The sequence below is a fragment of the Pseudopipra pipra genome, chromosome Z (assembly GCF_036250125.1).
Source record: "Pseudopipra pipra isolate bDixPip1 chromosome Z, bDixPip1.hap1, whole genome shotgun sequence".
Taxonomy (NCBI): domain Eukaryota; kingdom Metazoa; phylum Chordata; class Aves; order Passeriformes; family Pipridae; genus Pseudopipra; species Pseudopipra pipra.
This window is the reverse complement of record NC_087581.1, coordinates 68,169,032-68,182,492: the sequence shown is the minus strand read 5'-3', so window position 1 is coordinate 68,182,492 and position 13,461 is coordinate 68,169,032. Positions and strand designations below refer to the sequence as shown.

Sequence of the window (13,461 nt, the reverse complement as noted above, 5' to 3'; positions counted from 1 at the left end):
GCTGCAACATAACGTGTGCAGAAAACTTTTGTAGCTGTTGTAGACTTTGCACTTTTACTTCTAGCAATTGAAATTCCTACTTGGGCTTTCTTGCAGTCCTGTGAATGTGATCAAGAGACCCTTTGACTATTCAGATGATACTTAAATAGAATTCCCTCTCATGCACTGGATTTATTGCTCTTTGCTTTTAGTCTAAATGTCTATTAATTTCTGCTTTGGATGCATCTGGCTTTAATGCTGAATATTAAGGAAGGAATTACAGTGGACTATGTGCATCAGAAACAAGAAGCAGACATTTCTCTGTGTCGTTGCTGTCCATTTTGTGTTCAGTGATATTAGACAGTAGAGGGTATAATGTCAGAGTGTTTTCAATCCTCAACTTCAGTAAATTCAATGTTTGCTCCCCAGCATCTCCTGTTAGACCCCTCAGTTTGTTTAGGAGTCAGTGAGTAGCTGTGGTATGCTGATGGGCTCCCCTCTGAGTATCCAGTTTCATTTTGAATTACCAGGCAAACCCACTGATCTCAATTTAAACTACTCAAACATTTCTTTTTATGATTTCTGGTATGTTTGGCAGAATCTTACCCTAAACACCATTTACTAGAAATATGCTTGCAAGAGCGGACTACCACAGCATATATTTTCTAGCTACTCTGACTTTGTCTTGCCAAGAGTAAAGAACTGAAAGTTTTTTTGGATGTTTTTCACAGCTCAGAGTCATTAAAGTGCATGTACAACACGAGCAAGGATTAATTGCTGCTAACTTTCTGAGATAAAACTGTGAAATGGAAATAATTCCTGCAGCTCTGAATAGAAGGTTGTGAAGAGACGCATAAGGTTGGAATTATTCTAATTTGGTGGAACCAACTTACCCCTTTTTAATAGCTTTGTTGTACTTACATCATCTTTGCTTTTTTCTTCATCTTGTAAATAGTGTGTGCTTGTCTCATGGGCATGAGTTTCAGTGTATGACCAGGGTGATACACAGAGAGGCATAATGTGACTTCCACTGTCGGGAACTGAGACTGCTTATATGGTACTTGCCTTTACATAGTTCAAAAATGATGCCTTGAATTTTTGCACTGGAAGTGAAACATGACAACGGTTTTACCATGAAGAACTGTTACTGATGATGGGAGGATAAGTTCCTTGCTCTTTTAGACCTCTGTTTCTTTTGAACTTGACTTTAGGTACTTAAAACTGAAACAGAGCATACTTAATACTTGCTTTGGATAGGTGAGGAGACAATAGCCCTTCCTTCTTGATCAGCCATCTAGAGAAGCAGCTGATAAATAGAAGGTTTCTTTGCTACTTTTGTTATGCTTTGCAGTCATCGTCAAAGTCAAAAGGTAGTAGCTAGACCTGTTATGGAGTCCAGTTTCCTCAGAGCCTTAATCACAAGGACTTTATTTTGTTTTGACTTTTTGTTACATTAGCTTGTGCGACTTTCTCAGTTTTTTTTTATGCTGAGGCATGGATTTCCAGTGTTTTGCTTAGTATGTTAATTGCAGCTGTTATGCTTTCTGTGGCTTTAAGCTAGCATTTCAAGTGAACTGCTGGATGCAATAGTATCAATAAACTTGGCAGTCATCTTCCTTGAACATGCTACTTCCAGAAAAAACTTTCGGGTCATCCCAACATTGTCCAGTTCTGCTCTGCAGCATCTATAGGAAAAGAAGAATCAGACACGGGGCAGGGAGAGTTTCTTCTGCTTACAGAACTGTGTAAAGGTAAATTTTATTTCTTTTCCCAGCAATGCACATTGCTTCTGACAGCTGTTTTGCACAGGTTGCTTCATAACTTAGAAACTATGAAAGTCTCTTGAAGATAGCATGGTTCAGTGGAGCTAGAGTTAAACCTTATCTCTTATAGGATAAAGATCATGGTTTTTTAGACTGCAGTTCAACCTTGTCTTAAATATGGGGTAATTATTAAGTTTTTTGTGTTTGAGACTAGTCAAAGAAAGGAAGAGTAGGAGTAGTTCCTTAAAGCACTATTTCTTTTGTCCCTGCAGTCAGTGTGCATTTGCCATTTTCAGAATATCTATTTAATGCAACTCAAGACAGTAAATCTTTTTTGACAAGTGGAGCATTTGTCTATTTGTGCCAAGCTTTCAGAATTTGCAGTGTTCTCTGTGTGCTTATGTGAATTTCTCTGATCTCCTGCAGGACAGCTGGTGGAATTCCTAAAGAAAGTAGAATCCAAAGGACCTATCTCCTGTGACACAGTTTTGAAGATCTTTTACCAGACCTGCAGAGCAGTGCAGCATATGCATAAGCAGAAGCCTCCTATTATCCACAGAGATTTAAAGGTGTGTTACAATGTTGAATTTTTAAACAGCAAAGAAGCCTGTTGGGCTGGGTCAGTGTAGAGACTTGACCCAATATAGTGGACGCTCTTGAGCATAGTGCTTACATGTATTGCCTTCCCACCACTGCTGAGTGTCAGTGAAGGTCATCACTGAAATACCTGCATCTCTTCAAATATCATTTCCTTGTGCTCGTGGTTAGGACTGCTTGTCATCCATCCGAACAAGCTGACAGAAAAGTATTCTACCCTGGTTTGCTGATAAAATAGCTGGTTACAGCTTGTGAATTGCAGTTCTGGGATGAGCAGGGTCTCAGTAGAAGAGGTAAAGCTTTCAAGGAGAAGAACATTGAATTACCTGTAAAGGATTGCGTTGCCTTTTAGAATGTTATTAAGCTGTTAGTTTTAGAACTAATAACTTGCACTGCAATTTAGGGCTTGTTTTTTAATTCATATTTTAAAATTTGGTAAGCATAATCCATGTTAGATTTTTTTTCTTAGTATTTTTGTTCTGTTAGCCTTTCCCAAGATTCTATGGCGCTATGCTCTAGAAAGTGTTGTCCCCTTAGAAGCTTTGGAGATTTGAAAGGACTTCATCTGAGTTTGAATTTTGTATTTTTGAAGATGGGGGTTCACCTTTTCGTGTTCCCTATACCTTAGATGAAGAAGCCCTTAATAATCAGTGAGATTCTGTTGTATTACAAATATTTTGTATCAAACTTTTGTAAAAACAAACAAAATGAGAGAAAGAAGATTCTTGCTCCTGAAGCAGTGTCTGAATTTCACACATATGTCTGTTTCCAGATTGATGTGATTTCAGCTGAATATAAAAAAAGAAAAATTTGTTCCTTCATAAGTAAGCACGTACTCAAGCATTTTAGGGAAAGGAAAATGAAACCACTTTTTAGAAATAAGTGTGTGTGTTAAGTGCTTTTAACATTGTTGAAAGGTTTGCTAGACACTAGTATAGCCCATTAACAGAAGCATAGGTTTTTTTATGATAGAGCATTTCTTTTTTTTTTTCCTTTTTTTTTCCTTGGTACTGTTGAATAGAGTTCTATGTCATGTCAAAGACATGTTAACCAAGTCTGGATTGAACTTTCCTGGTGTTACTTCCTAAAATAAAATCTTGTATTCTTCACTGAAATTTCCATACACCAGCCCCTGGCTTGTAGAAAAGGTGCATCTCTTTCTGGGGAAGAAAAAAAAAAAAGGTAAAAAAGAGACTTCCAAATAAATATGCAATTTCTTACATAGCCAACTCCATAGAAGTAATTGTAATTCAAGGACTGTTTTTTCTTAAGCAATGTAAGATCCTGGCAGAGATGAAACATGGAAAAAGGCAGGGATTTGGAATTGTTGGTTTCGTGTTTATGGGAGCTGTAAAGCAAAGTGATAGTTGTGTGGCAGTAGTATGAGGCTTTACTGCAGTCAGGAGCCAAACAGAGGTCATTTAACTGTGCCACCCTTTCTAGAAGGCTGAACTAAGACCAGCAGTGTAGAAACCATAGGTCAAAGTTTTGAGCCAACCTCAAATATGTACTTTTGGGGAGGGGTGTGGTAGGGTGGAGTTCTAACAGATTTTTCTCAATTAGTTTGACTGAAAATACGAACTTCTACAGTGCAGGTTAAAAACAAGTCCACCTTTCTAGTGGTGGCTTTTTCTGTCCTCCTGTGGTTTCCTTCTCATGCTTGTCAGTGTGGTCCATTCTTTGTTCCTGAGATCTTTGGATAAAACTTGCACTTAAAATGCATGTGTTCACCACTGAAAGAGCCTAGCCAGTTGCTGAGCTATAAAAATTCAAAGCTAGTTAGAGGGTAAAATTTGTAAAATATCTGTGCTTTTGTGATATTTTAATTGTCTGAATTTCATCTTTTCAGGATTTGTCATGCAGTGCACAACTAGTCTGCAAAACACAGGTCATAGAGCCTGTTAAAATCTCAATAATCAGCTGGAATGCTTTATATTATTAGCAACTTTTATCAAAGCACAAAATCCAGAACACACCTGCACAGGAGCTTGATCTCTGGTCATACTGTGACCATTTTTATCGTATAAATTTAATTTGATGTTGAATGCCTACCCTTCTTATTGTACATAGAGGTAAGCAAAGGTTATCCAACAGAGAAGGGAATTCAGATTGCTCATTGAGATTCATAGTCTAACCACATCATTAGCAGTGCTTGTGTCTTCTTGCAGGGCAGTCAAAATTCATTTTATGATGGAAGAAGTTGGAAGGGGCATGTGTTAGGAGAACTAATATGATGTTCTGTAAACTGAGGTTTTACAGAAGTTAGTCTGGAGATGAAGTGGCTTCAAAGGGAAAGGGAAGACAAACCTAGTTATCTGAAGTGTGGTGTTCCAATATTACAATATGCCTCTTAACTTTTACACCTTTTCCTAACTGTGTGCAGGGATACAAATTTTATTTTTCAGCCCTTTTGTGATTGACTCTACAGTACTTACTTTTAATCTTTCCTTAAGTTTCTTCCCCATTTCGCTAAAAAATACAGGAGGATGGGAATTTATGAAATAGAAGAAGGCAGGGATGATGATTCAGGCAGCACGTGGTCCTCAAATAGCTGGTTTCTGTCTCTGCACAGGGTCATGGCTGCCTCTTTCTGGATGTTTCCTAGCAGATTGCTTCTGTACAAATACCGTCCTGTTTTTGTGTCTGCGGTAGTCCTAACCTCCACTCCACTGCAGTCAAGCTAACAGTGTTCAGTTTTAGGCATGAAAACGTTTGGATTCCAAGACACTGCTTCTACGAGTGCTCCTCTGAAAAACTGGCCTTTTCTTAGGCTCTAAGAAAATTATTTTTCTTCCCCTGGGGTTTATTTCTTGCTCTCTTTAATGTTTCCTGCTCATGGTATGTTTGCTTCCTTTTGGAAGTTGGCTACATTGCTATAAAACTACAGTACTGTCTGAAATCTGTGCTCCTGTAAACAACTTTTGATCTAAAGTGAGTAGTTTTTATTTATACAAGTAAGCTGATATGTAAAAGCATGTGTGCTAGTGTACAGGAAGAAAACATCTTTAATCTATTATCCTATCTCTTTTTGAAGGTGGAAAACTTGCTTATTAGTAACCAAGGGACAATTAAACTTTGTGACTTTGGTAGTGCTACAACTATAGCTTACTATCCTGACTACAACTGGTCTGCACAGAAGAGATCACTGGTTGAAGAAGAGGTGAGATATTTTAATGTGAATAATCTTAATATCAGCAGTGTATTAACTGTTACTATTAATCTGATATTGCTTAATGGGACTCCTGAAGATTGCTTCAGTTACAGTATTATTTATAAAGTTTTGGTTTTGTATTTGTGTTGCCAGAGTTGAAACACTGTCTACGGTTACAATCATAGCTTGTGTTTTGTAACTACATACACAAGCACTGCTTCAACATGGTTTGTGTCCATTCTGCAGTCTGGTGTGAAGATAAGTCATTAGTAAGGCTTTTTGTAATTACATTCCTGACCAGAAGTCAGAAATTGGTTATGCCAGAGTGACTCCTACCTTCCTATCTGGTTTTTTTTTTCAGTTGAGTGATATATAAAGAAGTGGTAAATCTGCTCAGCATAATATGAATAGAGGGAGTATTGCGATGCCTCAAGGGCTGCATTTGTTTTTAGTTGAGAGTAATGCTGGTAAATCTAATGTAATACATCAACAGGAGAAATACAGTGACGCTTAAAATTCATGTATGCAACTTCTGATATTGTGAGTCTCTGTAAACTCCTCCGTTTTGGAATCTGGCATCCCTGGAGAGCAATCCACTGTTTTCTGGAGAAATTATGAGGTTGTACCACTGTCTAGTATAATCAATGCAAAAAGAAGGTAGAAAAGTTCTCTTCAGGGATCCAGAGCTTAACTCATTGGATGTGTCTGCACTGCCTGTAAGTGAGATGAAAAAATGAGATGTACACACAGCAGCTTGAATTCACTTTTTTGTTTAATTGTTGGTTTTCGGTGTTTGCGTCATTATACCTTTTTGCCTCATGTAGAATAGTTGTTTTATGTGTTTTGCAGTTTGAAAGGAGTCTTGTGACAATATTTGAGTACTGCTGTCTTCATCTGAGCTTATATCCAAGCTGTTGTGACTATTTCAGGATTCAGTTGATGTCTCTTGCCTTGACAAGTATTTCACAGAATATGCCAAGTTGAAAGGGATCCACAAGGGTTGAGTCCAACTCCTGGCCCTGCACAGGGCATCCCCAAGAGTCACACCATGTGCCTGAGAGTATTATCCAAATGCTTCTTGGACTCTATCAGGCTTGGGGCTGTGACCACTGCCCTGGGGAGCCTGTCCAGTGCCCAACCACCCTCTGGGTGAAGAACCTTTTCCTAATAGCCAACCTGAATCTCCCCTGACACACCTTCATGCCATTCTCTTGGGTCCTGTTCCTGGTCACCACAGAGCAGAGATCAGTGCCTGTCCCTCCCTCCTCTTCCCCTCACAAGGAAGTTGTAACTGCAATGAGCTCTCCCCTCAGTCTCCTCTTCTCCACCTGAACACACCAAGTGCCCTCAGCTGCTCCTCACACGGCTTCCACTCAAGGCCCTTCACCATCTTCATTGCCTTCCTTTGGACACTCTCTAATGGCTTAATATCTTTCTTATATTGCAGTGCCCCAAACTGCCACAATATTCAAGGTGAGGCTGCCCCAGGTCAGAGCAGAGCAGGACAATCCCCTCCCTCGACTGGCTGATGATGCCCCCAGGACAGGGTTGGCCCTCCTGGCTGCCAGGGCACTGCTGGCTCAGATTCAACTTGCCATCAACCAGGACCCCCAAGGCCCTTTCCATGGCACTGCTTTCCAGCCTCTCACTCCCCAGTCTGTACAAACATCCAGGGTTGCCCCATCCCAGGTGCAGAATCAGCACTTCCCCTCATTGAACTTCATATGGTTGGTGATTGCCCAGTCCTCTAATTTGCCAAGGTCTTTCTGAAATTAATTTTCCAAGTGGGAATCCAATCTGTTCTACATGGAGAGCTGTTTCCTTGGTTGAATGGTGTTGAAGCTTATTATTCAAGATTCTGTTTCAATAAATTCTGTCTTCTGCAGATCACAAGGAATACAACGCCAATGTACAGAACACCAGAGATGATAGACTTGTATTCAAATTTTCCAATTGGTGAAAAACAGGACATTTGGGTAAGAATTTTTTCTCTTGCTGTGTTGTAGCTGCTTATGTCATAGTGGAACTGATTTTGCAGACTTGCCATTAGTTTTTGATTAAGTAAATAAAAGCACCAAAATAAATGTTGAAGTAGTATGTTATATCAAAACAAACTTACATAGTATGTAAATATTAAAAGAACAAGATGTAGTATTCAAGTTTTTCTCCCAGATGTAACTTGACTTCCACTGTGAGAGGCAATGCTGAACTTCTTTAGCATTCATTAGAAGTGTTGCCTAGTTGGAGCTTGCTGCTAGAAACCCATAATAGTTAAGAGTCCTTAGGTTCAAATTCTTGCCTTTTGTGCTGTGCCGTGCATGTAATCCTGGGACAGCCTATTGGCAAGTTCAAAATGGTTATGTCTAAGTATTGCATTTAGGTAAAATACTGACAGATAGCAAGGATGAGAACTATGCAGAGATCATTCATGCTTTGTACGGAAAATGTGATAAACTGTTAACATTCACTAAAAAAATCTGTAGCCAGAATTAAAGGTAACTCTTAAATCCTCAGTTGTACCTTTTCCAGTTGCATAACTCTGCAGCACTAAGGTGCTCCCCAGAGAGATTATGCTTAGGGATTTAGTTTATTGGATGTTTTTTATGAAGGTGGGTGTCAAGCTGTTCAGTTGTTACCTGTATTTGCAGTGTACCAAAAGACAGAATGAGAAAATGTAATACTGGTGCTTTAGAAGTTTTATTTGGGATTTCATAACTGCATTCAGTTTCTTAAATTAGTTACAAGATATTGAGGAAACTCTTATTCAACTTCTACAGCTGTTGGTGATTTTCTTGTGGCATATGAAGAAACACCAAGCAAAATACGTTTTTCTGACCATTTGGTCACTTCACATGCATGAAATACTGGCAATCTGAGCCAGGATTACATCCAGTTAAACAAAAAGCTAGAAACCTATCTAAAAAAAAGCCTCACTGAAAAGGACAATTACAGTTTGTTTTTTTGACTAGAATAATTCTGTATCTGTTAGTATTAACATGTTGTTTGGTTGTTTGTTTCTTTTTTTTTTTTTTTTGGAAGATCTATTCCATTTACCATGCCTTTGTTGGAACATGTTCTGTATTTCTTCTTTATGCTTTGGTTTCAATGAAAATATGCAAAATATTTGGCAATAGAATATGGCCCTGCCTCAGGAAGCATAAATGATTTGTAGTTTGTGGTTGGGATAAACAAAGCAGTTTTCCAAAGAGAGCAGGTAGAGTGAATAATACTCATGATTGCAGTCTATGTGCTTGTCACTGTGTGAGCTTAAAAACATGAAGGAAGTAATGCCTTCCTTAGAACAGCAGCAGAGATGAAAGACAGTTACCAGCCACGTTGACTCCACAATGGAAAAGTGATTAGATATTGATTATAAGACAGAGATTCTTTAGATGTGGCCAACTGCTTTTTCTGTATTTCCTACCTAAGTTTAGAGGTCTTCAGAAAATAAACACTAAATCCAGAGGTTTTCAAAACTAATGTGATTTCCTGAACTGAAATTCAACTGAAGTGACAGGTTTTACGTTTATAAAGATTTTTGTCCATTGAAATTATCTTTTGGCTTGGAAGGCCCTTCATACCCACCCACTCTTGAAGATTTCTGAAAAAGCAAAAGAGCTTAAGGAGCAAAATTTCAAAGTTGGGTTCTCGTTACTGATATCTAGTAAAAAAGTGTTCTAGTCAGTGTAAGATATCTTGCAGGTTTTAATTCTATGTGAGCTGAACAATCCCTTTAGAATTTATGTTGATTAATTCAACTCAGAAAGTATTTTGGTGTAATACCTGTGTCATCCTGCATCTGTACTGTAGAACTCTTTAAGTGTGCTGCTTGTTGCCTGAAGCTGGTCGGGAGAGAAATAACAGTATTTTTATTTGTTCCAAACAATCCCACTGCCCACTCTCATCCCCCACTCCCTGAACACTTCCTCAACCCTCCAAAAATCCCACTGTTTTTTGAGGACAGTTTAAATAAGCTACTGATAAAGGCCTAATTTCAGGTCAGAAGTTATTTTTGGTCACTTTGTGGTGCTGCTTGTTTTGCCTTTTAGCATGTGAGTGCTCACACTGACCCAGGCAACTTCTCTACAGGTACTGTGCAGCTTTGGGACAGCATCTTGGGGAAATGGGCCCTTCTGTCAAGTGCATCATTGCTGAGGCTGTGTGAATGGTGGCTGCAACTGAAGTTGCCTTTTAGCCAAATTGAATGGCAGTTGGTGTTTAAAATATCCAAAATGTATCACAGTTACAATCCTGAGGTACAGATAACGGAGAGGAAATGAAAAACATTCTCTACCAGTTGAAGCAAAGATCAAATCTAAGTGGCCTCTGCATTTCCTGTGTGTAGAGGTAATCAGCACCAGCTGATGGCCTTGGTGCTTTTCTCCCCTGCTGCCTTCTGATGTGCAGGGTGTCTTGGACTACGCAGGGAGTAGTTTCATTCCTCAAGTATGATCTGAAACAGATGTTTCTTTGGGGTAGTAGATGGTACCTTCTGTATTCCCCTGCTGGATTAATTAGTGTGTACTGTGTGATGCCTCAGTGTGTATATGTTAGAGAGCTTTTTTTTTTTCAAAAAACTGACAAAAATGTGCAAGAATGTATGGAATTAACATATGTACTCTATTTCTGGCTCTGGACTGAGAGACTCAGTAAGTGTTTTGGAGTAACTAAGTCTCAAACCTTTGATACTCCAATAACTTCAGATGTTTGAAGCTGTTCTTGGGATAAATTGACAGCCAAGGACAGTTGGGGATGGTGCACACAGAGGATGGGAGAGAGTAAGCAGTTTTCTTAGGTAATGTCTTCACTGGCTTGTTTTATTTGTGGGGGCTACTATAAAAGCCCATGTGCTTAAACAACCTAACTAGGGTCCAGAAGAAACTTTTGAGGAGGAATTTTCCAAACTATTGTGCAAACAGTTGCTTGGAAGTATTGGATGACTTATTATCAAACTTCTATAGGTGAGAATGGAACGTGTTTCTATTACAGTTGTGTAACTCTGCAAGTATATTTAATACCCTAACTTATTTGAAAAAATTTGTATCAGCTTTCATTTGCTTCAGTAAACAGATGCAGTTATCCCAGCTAATCCATAACACCTGCGTTACTCAGAGATGAGAATTCAAAAGGGAATTCTGCCTGTGTCGGTTGTTCCCTTTCCAGGTTGCCCAAGTCTCAACTGGATACATGGAAGAACTTCGAAGTTCCCAGAACGTGATAGTCTTGGTTTTGTGATTTTTTTTTTTTTTTTTTTGAGGCTTGAATGAACTTGTCTGTTAAATTTTACTTGTTACAAGAGTTGAATACTCATCTCACTGTAGGGAATAAAGGAACTGTCATTTTGGGCTTCCTTTTTTCAAACCTTTACCGAAAGATGCATTTTAGACATGCTGTTGTGTCCCCCTAGTGTCATTTAAACAAATTGCTTGACACTTAATTGCTCACCTAGGTGTTGTATTGCATAACAGCATGTACCTGAGTTAAAAATAAAAAAGACCAAATTCTGTCCCCACAAATTAGATGTGTCTCCTTTCAGCACAGGATGAAGATATGAAATAAAACTTCCAAACCTTTTTGTAGGGACAGTCCTGTTCTTGAACACGTTCAGTGTTGCAAGACTACTTATTTTTGTATACTGTGAAATCCATAAAATGGATTTCTTGTAATGGCTTCTAACTGATTTTTTTAAAAAAAGGCAGGAATACTTTTCCCCAGTAGCAAGTGATAGGACAAGAGGAAATGACCTCACGTTGTGTGAGGGGACCTTTAGATTGAATATTAGGAAAAATTTCTTCACTGGAAGGGTTCTCAGGCATTGGAACAGGCTGTCCAGGGAAGTGGCTGAGTCACTATCCCTTAAGGTATTTAAAAGATGTGTAGCTGTGGCACTGAGGGACATGGTTTAGTGGTGGACTGGCAGTGCTGAGTTAATGTTTGAACTCGAGGACCATAAAGGTCTTTTCCAGCTTAAATGACTCCATCATTCTATGCAGTATTTCTGTGTTTATCTTGGTAGGCTCTGGGCTGTGTCCTGTACTTGCTGTGCTTTAGGCAACATCCATTCGAAGATGGAGCTAAACTTCGCATAGTCAATGGGAAATATGTCATCCCACAAAATGACACCCGCTATTCTGTGTTTCATGATCTCATTCGTAAGTTTACAATGTTATTTAATTTGGTGTCTTTATGGATACATGTTACTATTGGCAGTGTTGTATTACTGATAGTTGAATGTTATTGACATGTGATGGTGAAAAAGGTGAACTGCAACAAATTCTTGTTTTCTTAATAATTTTAATCCATTATCAAAAAAATTAGGATCTGAAACTTGCTTTTTTTAGTTCTGTTGCCTGTCTTGCTTAGGATCTGAATTAGTGCATAGGAACAACCAGGATTTTGATTTGATTTCTTTGAACTTGCTTAAAAAATTCTCTTTTCTTTGAATTTCAAAACAGACTACTGGAAACTTTAATTACAGTTCCAAAAAGATATGAAAATCCAACAGTATTAGACAAAGTTACTTCTGTGGTTTTCATTAACTGATGCTGAAGTGTATTCTTTGAAATATTATTAATCCTGATGAGTGTTGTGTTTTTCTCATGGATACCTCCTATGAGAATGATATTTAGATATGGATTTAGCAGTTGCTCCATTCTGTTCACTTGTTTGCTTCTTGCACTGTTGCGCACTGAAGAAATTAGTATCAACTGGGAGAAAGGCCTTGAAGAATTTGTTATGTTGTCTGAATTCCTTTTGCAGGTTCCACTTTGAAGGTGAACCCAGATGAGAGACTGTCAATCACTGAACTTGTGAACCAGCTGCAGGAGATTGCAGCAGCTAGGAATGTCAATCCTAAATCCCCCATCACAGAGGTAAAGATGTCTCATAGGAGTATTATTGATTGGGTTTCCTTTCTGTCCTCTCTTCTCCAGTGAATGTGCATTTATTAACAGATTGCAGAGCAGGTCCCCTGTTCCTTAGTTTTTTGAAAAATTCACACTAATTTATTTTGAAATGCAGTTGAATTAATCTGTATCACTTGTAGGATCCTTGAAAATGTGGCTTTTAAAGCACAGAGATGTTAAAGAAAACCAGTTGTCATTCTTATTATTAGAAGAAAACAGCTTAGTGCATGGCTTGTGGAACTTACTCAGTTAAGTCAAAGAAAAACTCACTACTTTTACCCCTTGCTTTTTCTCTTGGTTTATTCTTTAGTTGTGCTAGTGCTCTGTTTGACATGCTGTGTTTAGTCATAAATAACTTGCACAGATAAATCTAGTATATGGAGGCTCTACCTACACTAACTTGAAACCTACTTAGATGTCTCCTGTCCAGTGCATAATTTGCACAGCACTGCAAGTATCTTAACTTCCCTGCTTTCTCCTGAGGTTCAGTTTGCTTGTTCTCACCCAGTAAAAGTAATTTGCAAAGCATAACAAGTTGGCCAAATTAGCAGGAAAATACTCACAGCGAGCATTAATCTCCTCAGCTCCTGGAGCAAAATGGAGGCTATGGAAACAATGCTCAGCCTCGGACATCTGTGACCTCTGTTTCACAGAGCTCCAAGCCCGCAGGACAGCTCAACAACATGTACAATGCAGGTATGTGCAGAGAGAGGTGTCATCTTAGTGTAAAGACAGGTGTGTATCTTCCATATGGAAAAGAAAAAATCGTTTGGGGGTTTGGGATATTTTGCTCTGGCACTAGCTATTTGACATTCATGTAATTGCTTCTAACCTTGTTTTATTTTTTGCAAAGTTTTGGTTGTGTGTTGAAACATTCAAATGTGAATTTCTCAAGTTTGTTGCTGGGCAAGATAAAAATGAGGTTTCCCGTGGAAAATAATTTAAAATGCATAATTGACCTGTAGAGGCAGGAGTGTTGACATAAGTGAACTAAAACTTGATGAAAGGGTGGATACAAGAAGCAATAATGTTCTAAAGAACAAGAGCTGTAGAGATAATAGTAGTC

At 38.6% G+C, this 13,461-nt stretch overlaps 1 protein-coding gene across 1 annotated transcript in view; it reads left to right on the top strand.

The window, feature by feature from the left end:
- GAK (cyclin G associated kinase) overlaps positions 1-13,461 on the top strand; it is a 75,464-nt gene that overhangs the window by 13,444 nt on the left and 48,559 nt on the right. The window contains exons 4-10 of the mRNA XM_064642154.1: positions 1,616-1,730; positions 2,169-2,311; positions 5,374-5,499; positions 7,377-7,466; positions 11,507-11,642; positions 12,250-12,362; positions 12,980-13,091. Of these exons, the coding sequence (XP_064498224.1) occupies positions 1,616-1,730; positions 2,169-2,311; positions 5,374-5,499; positions 7,377-7,466; positions 11,507-11,642; positions 12,250-12,362; positions 12,980-13,091 (835 nt within the window). The remainder of the gene's footprint in view (positions 1-1,615; positions 1,731-2,168; positions 2,312-5,373; positions 5,500-7,376; positions 7,467-11,506; positions 11,643-12,249; positions 12,363-12,979; positions 13,092-13,461) is intronic.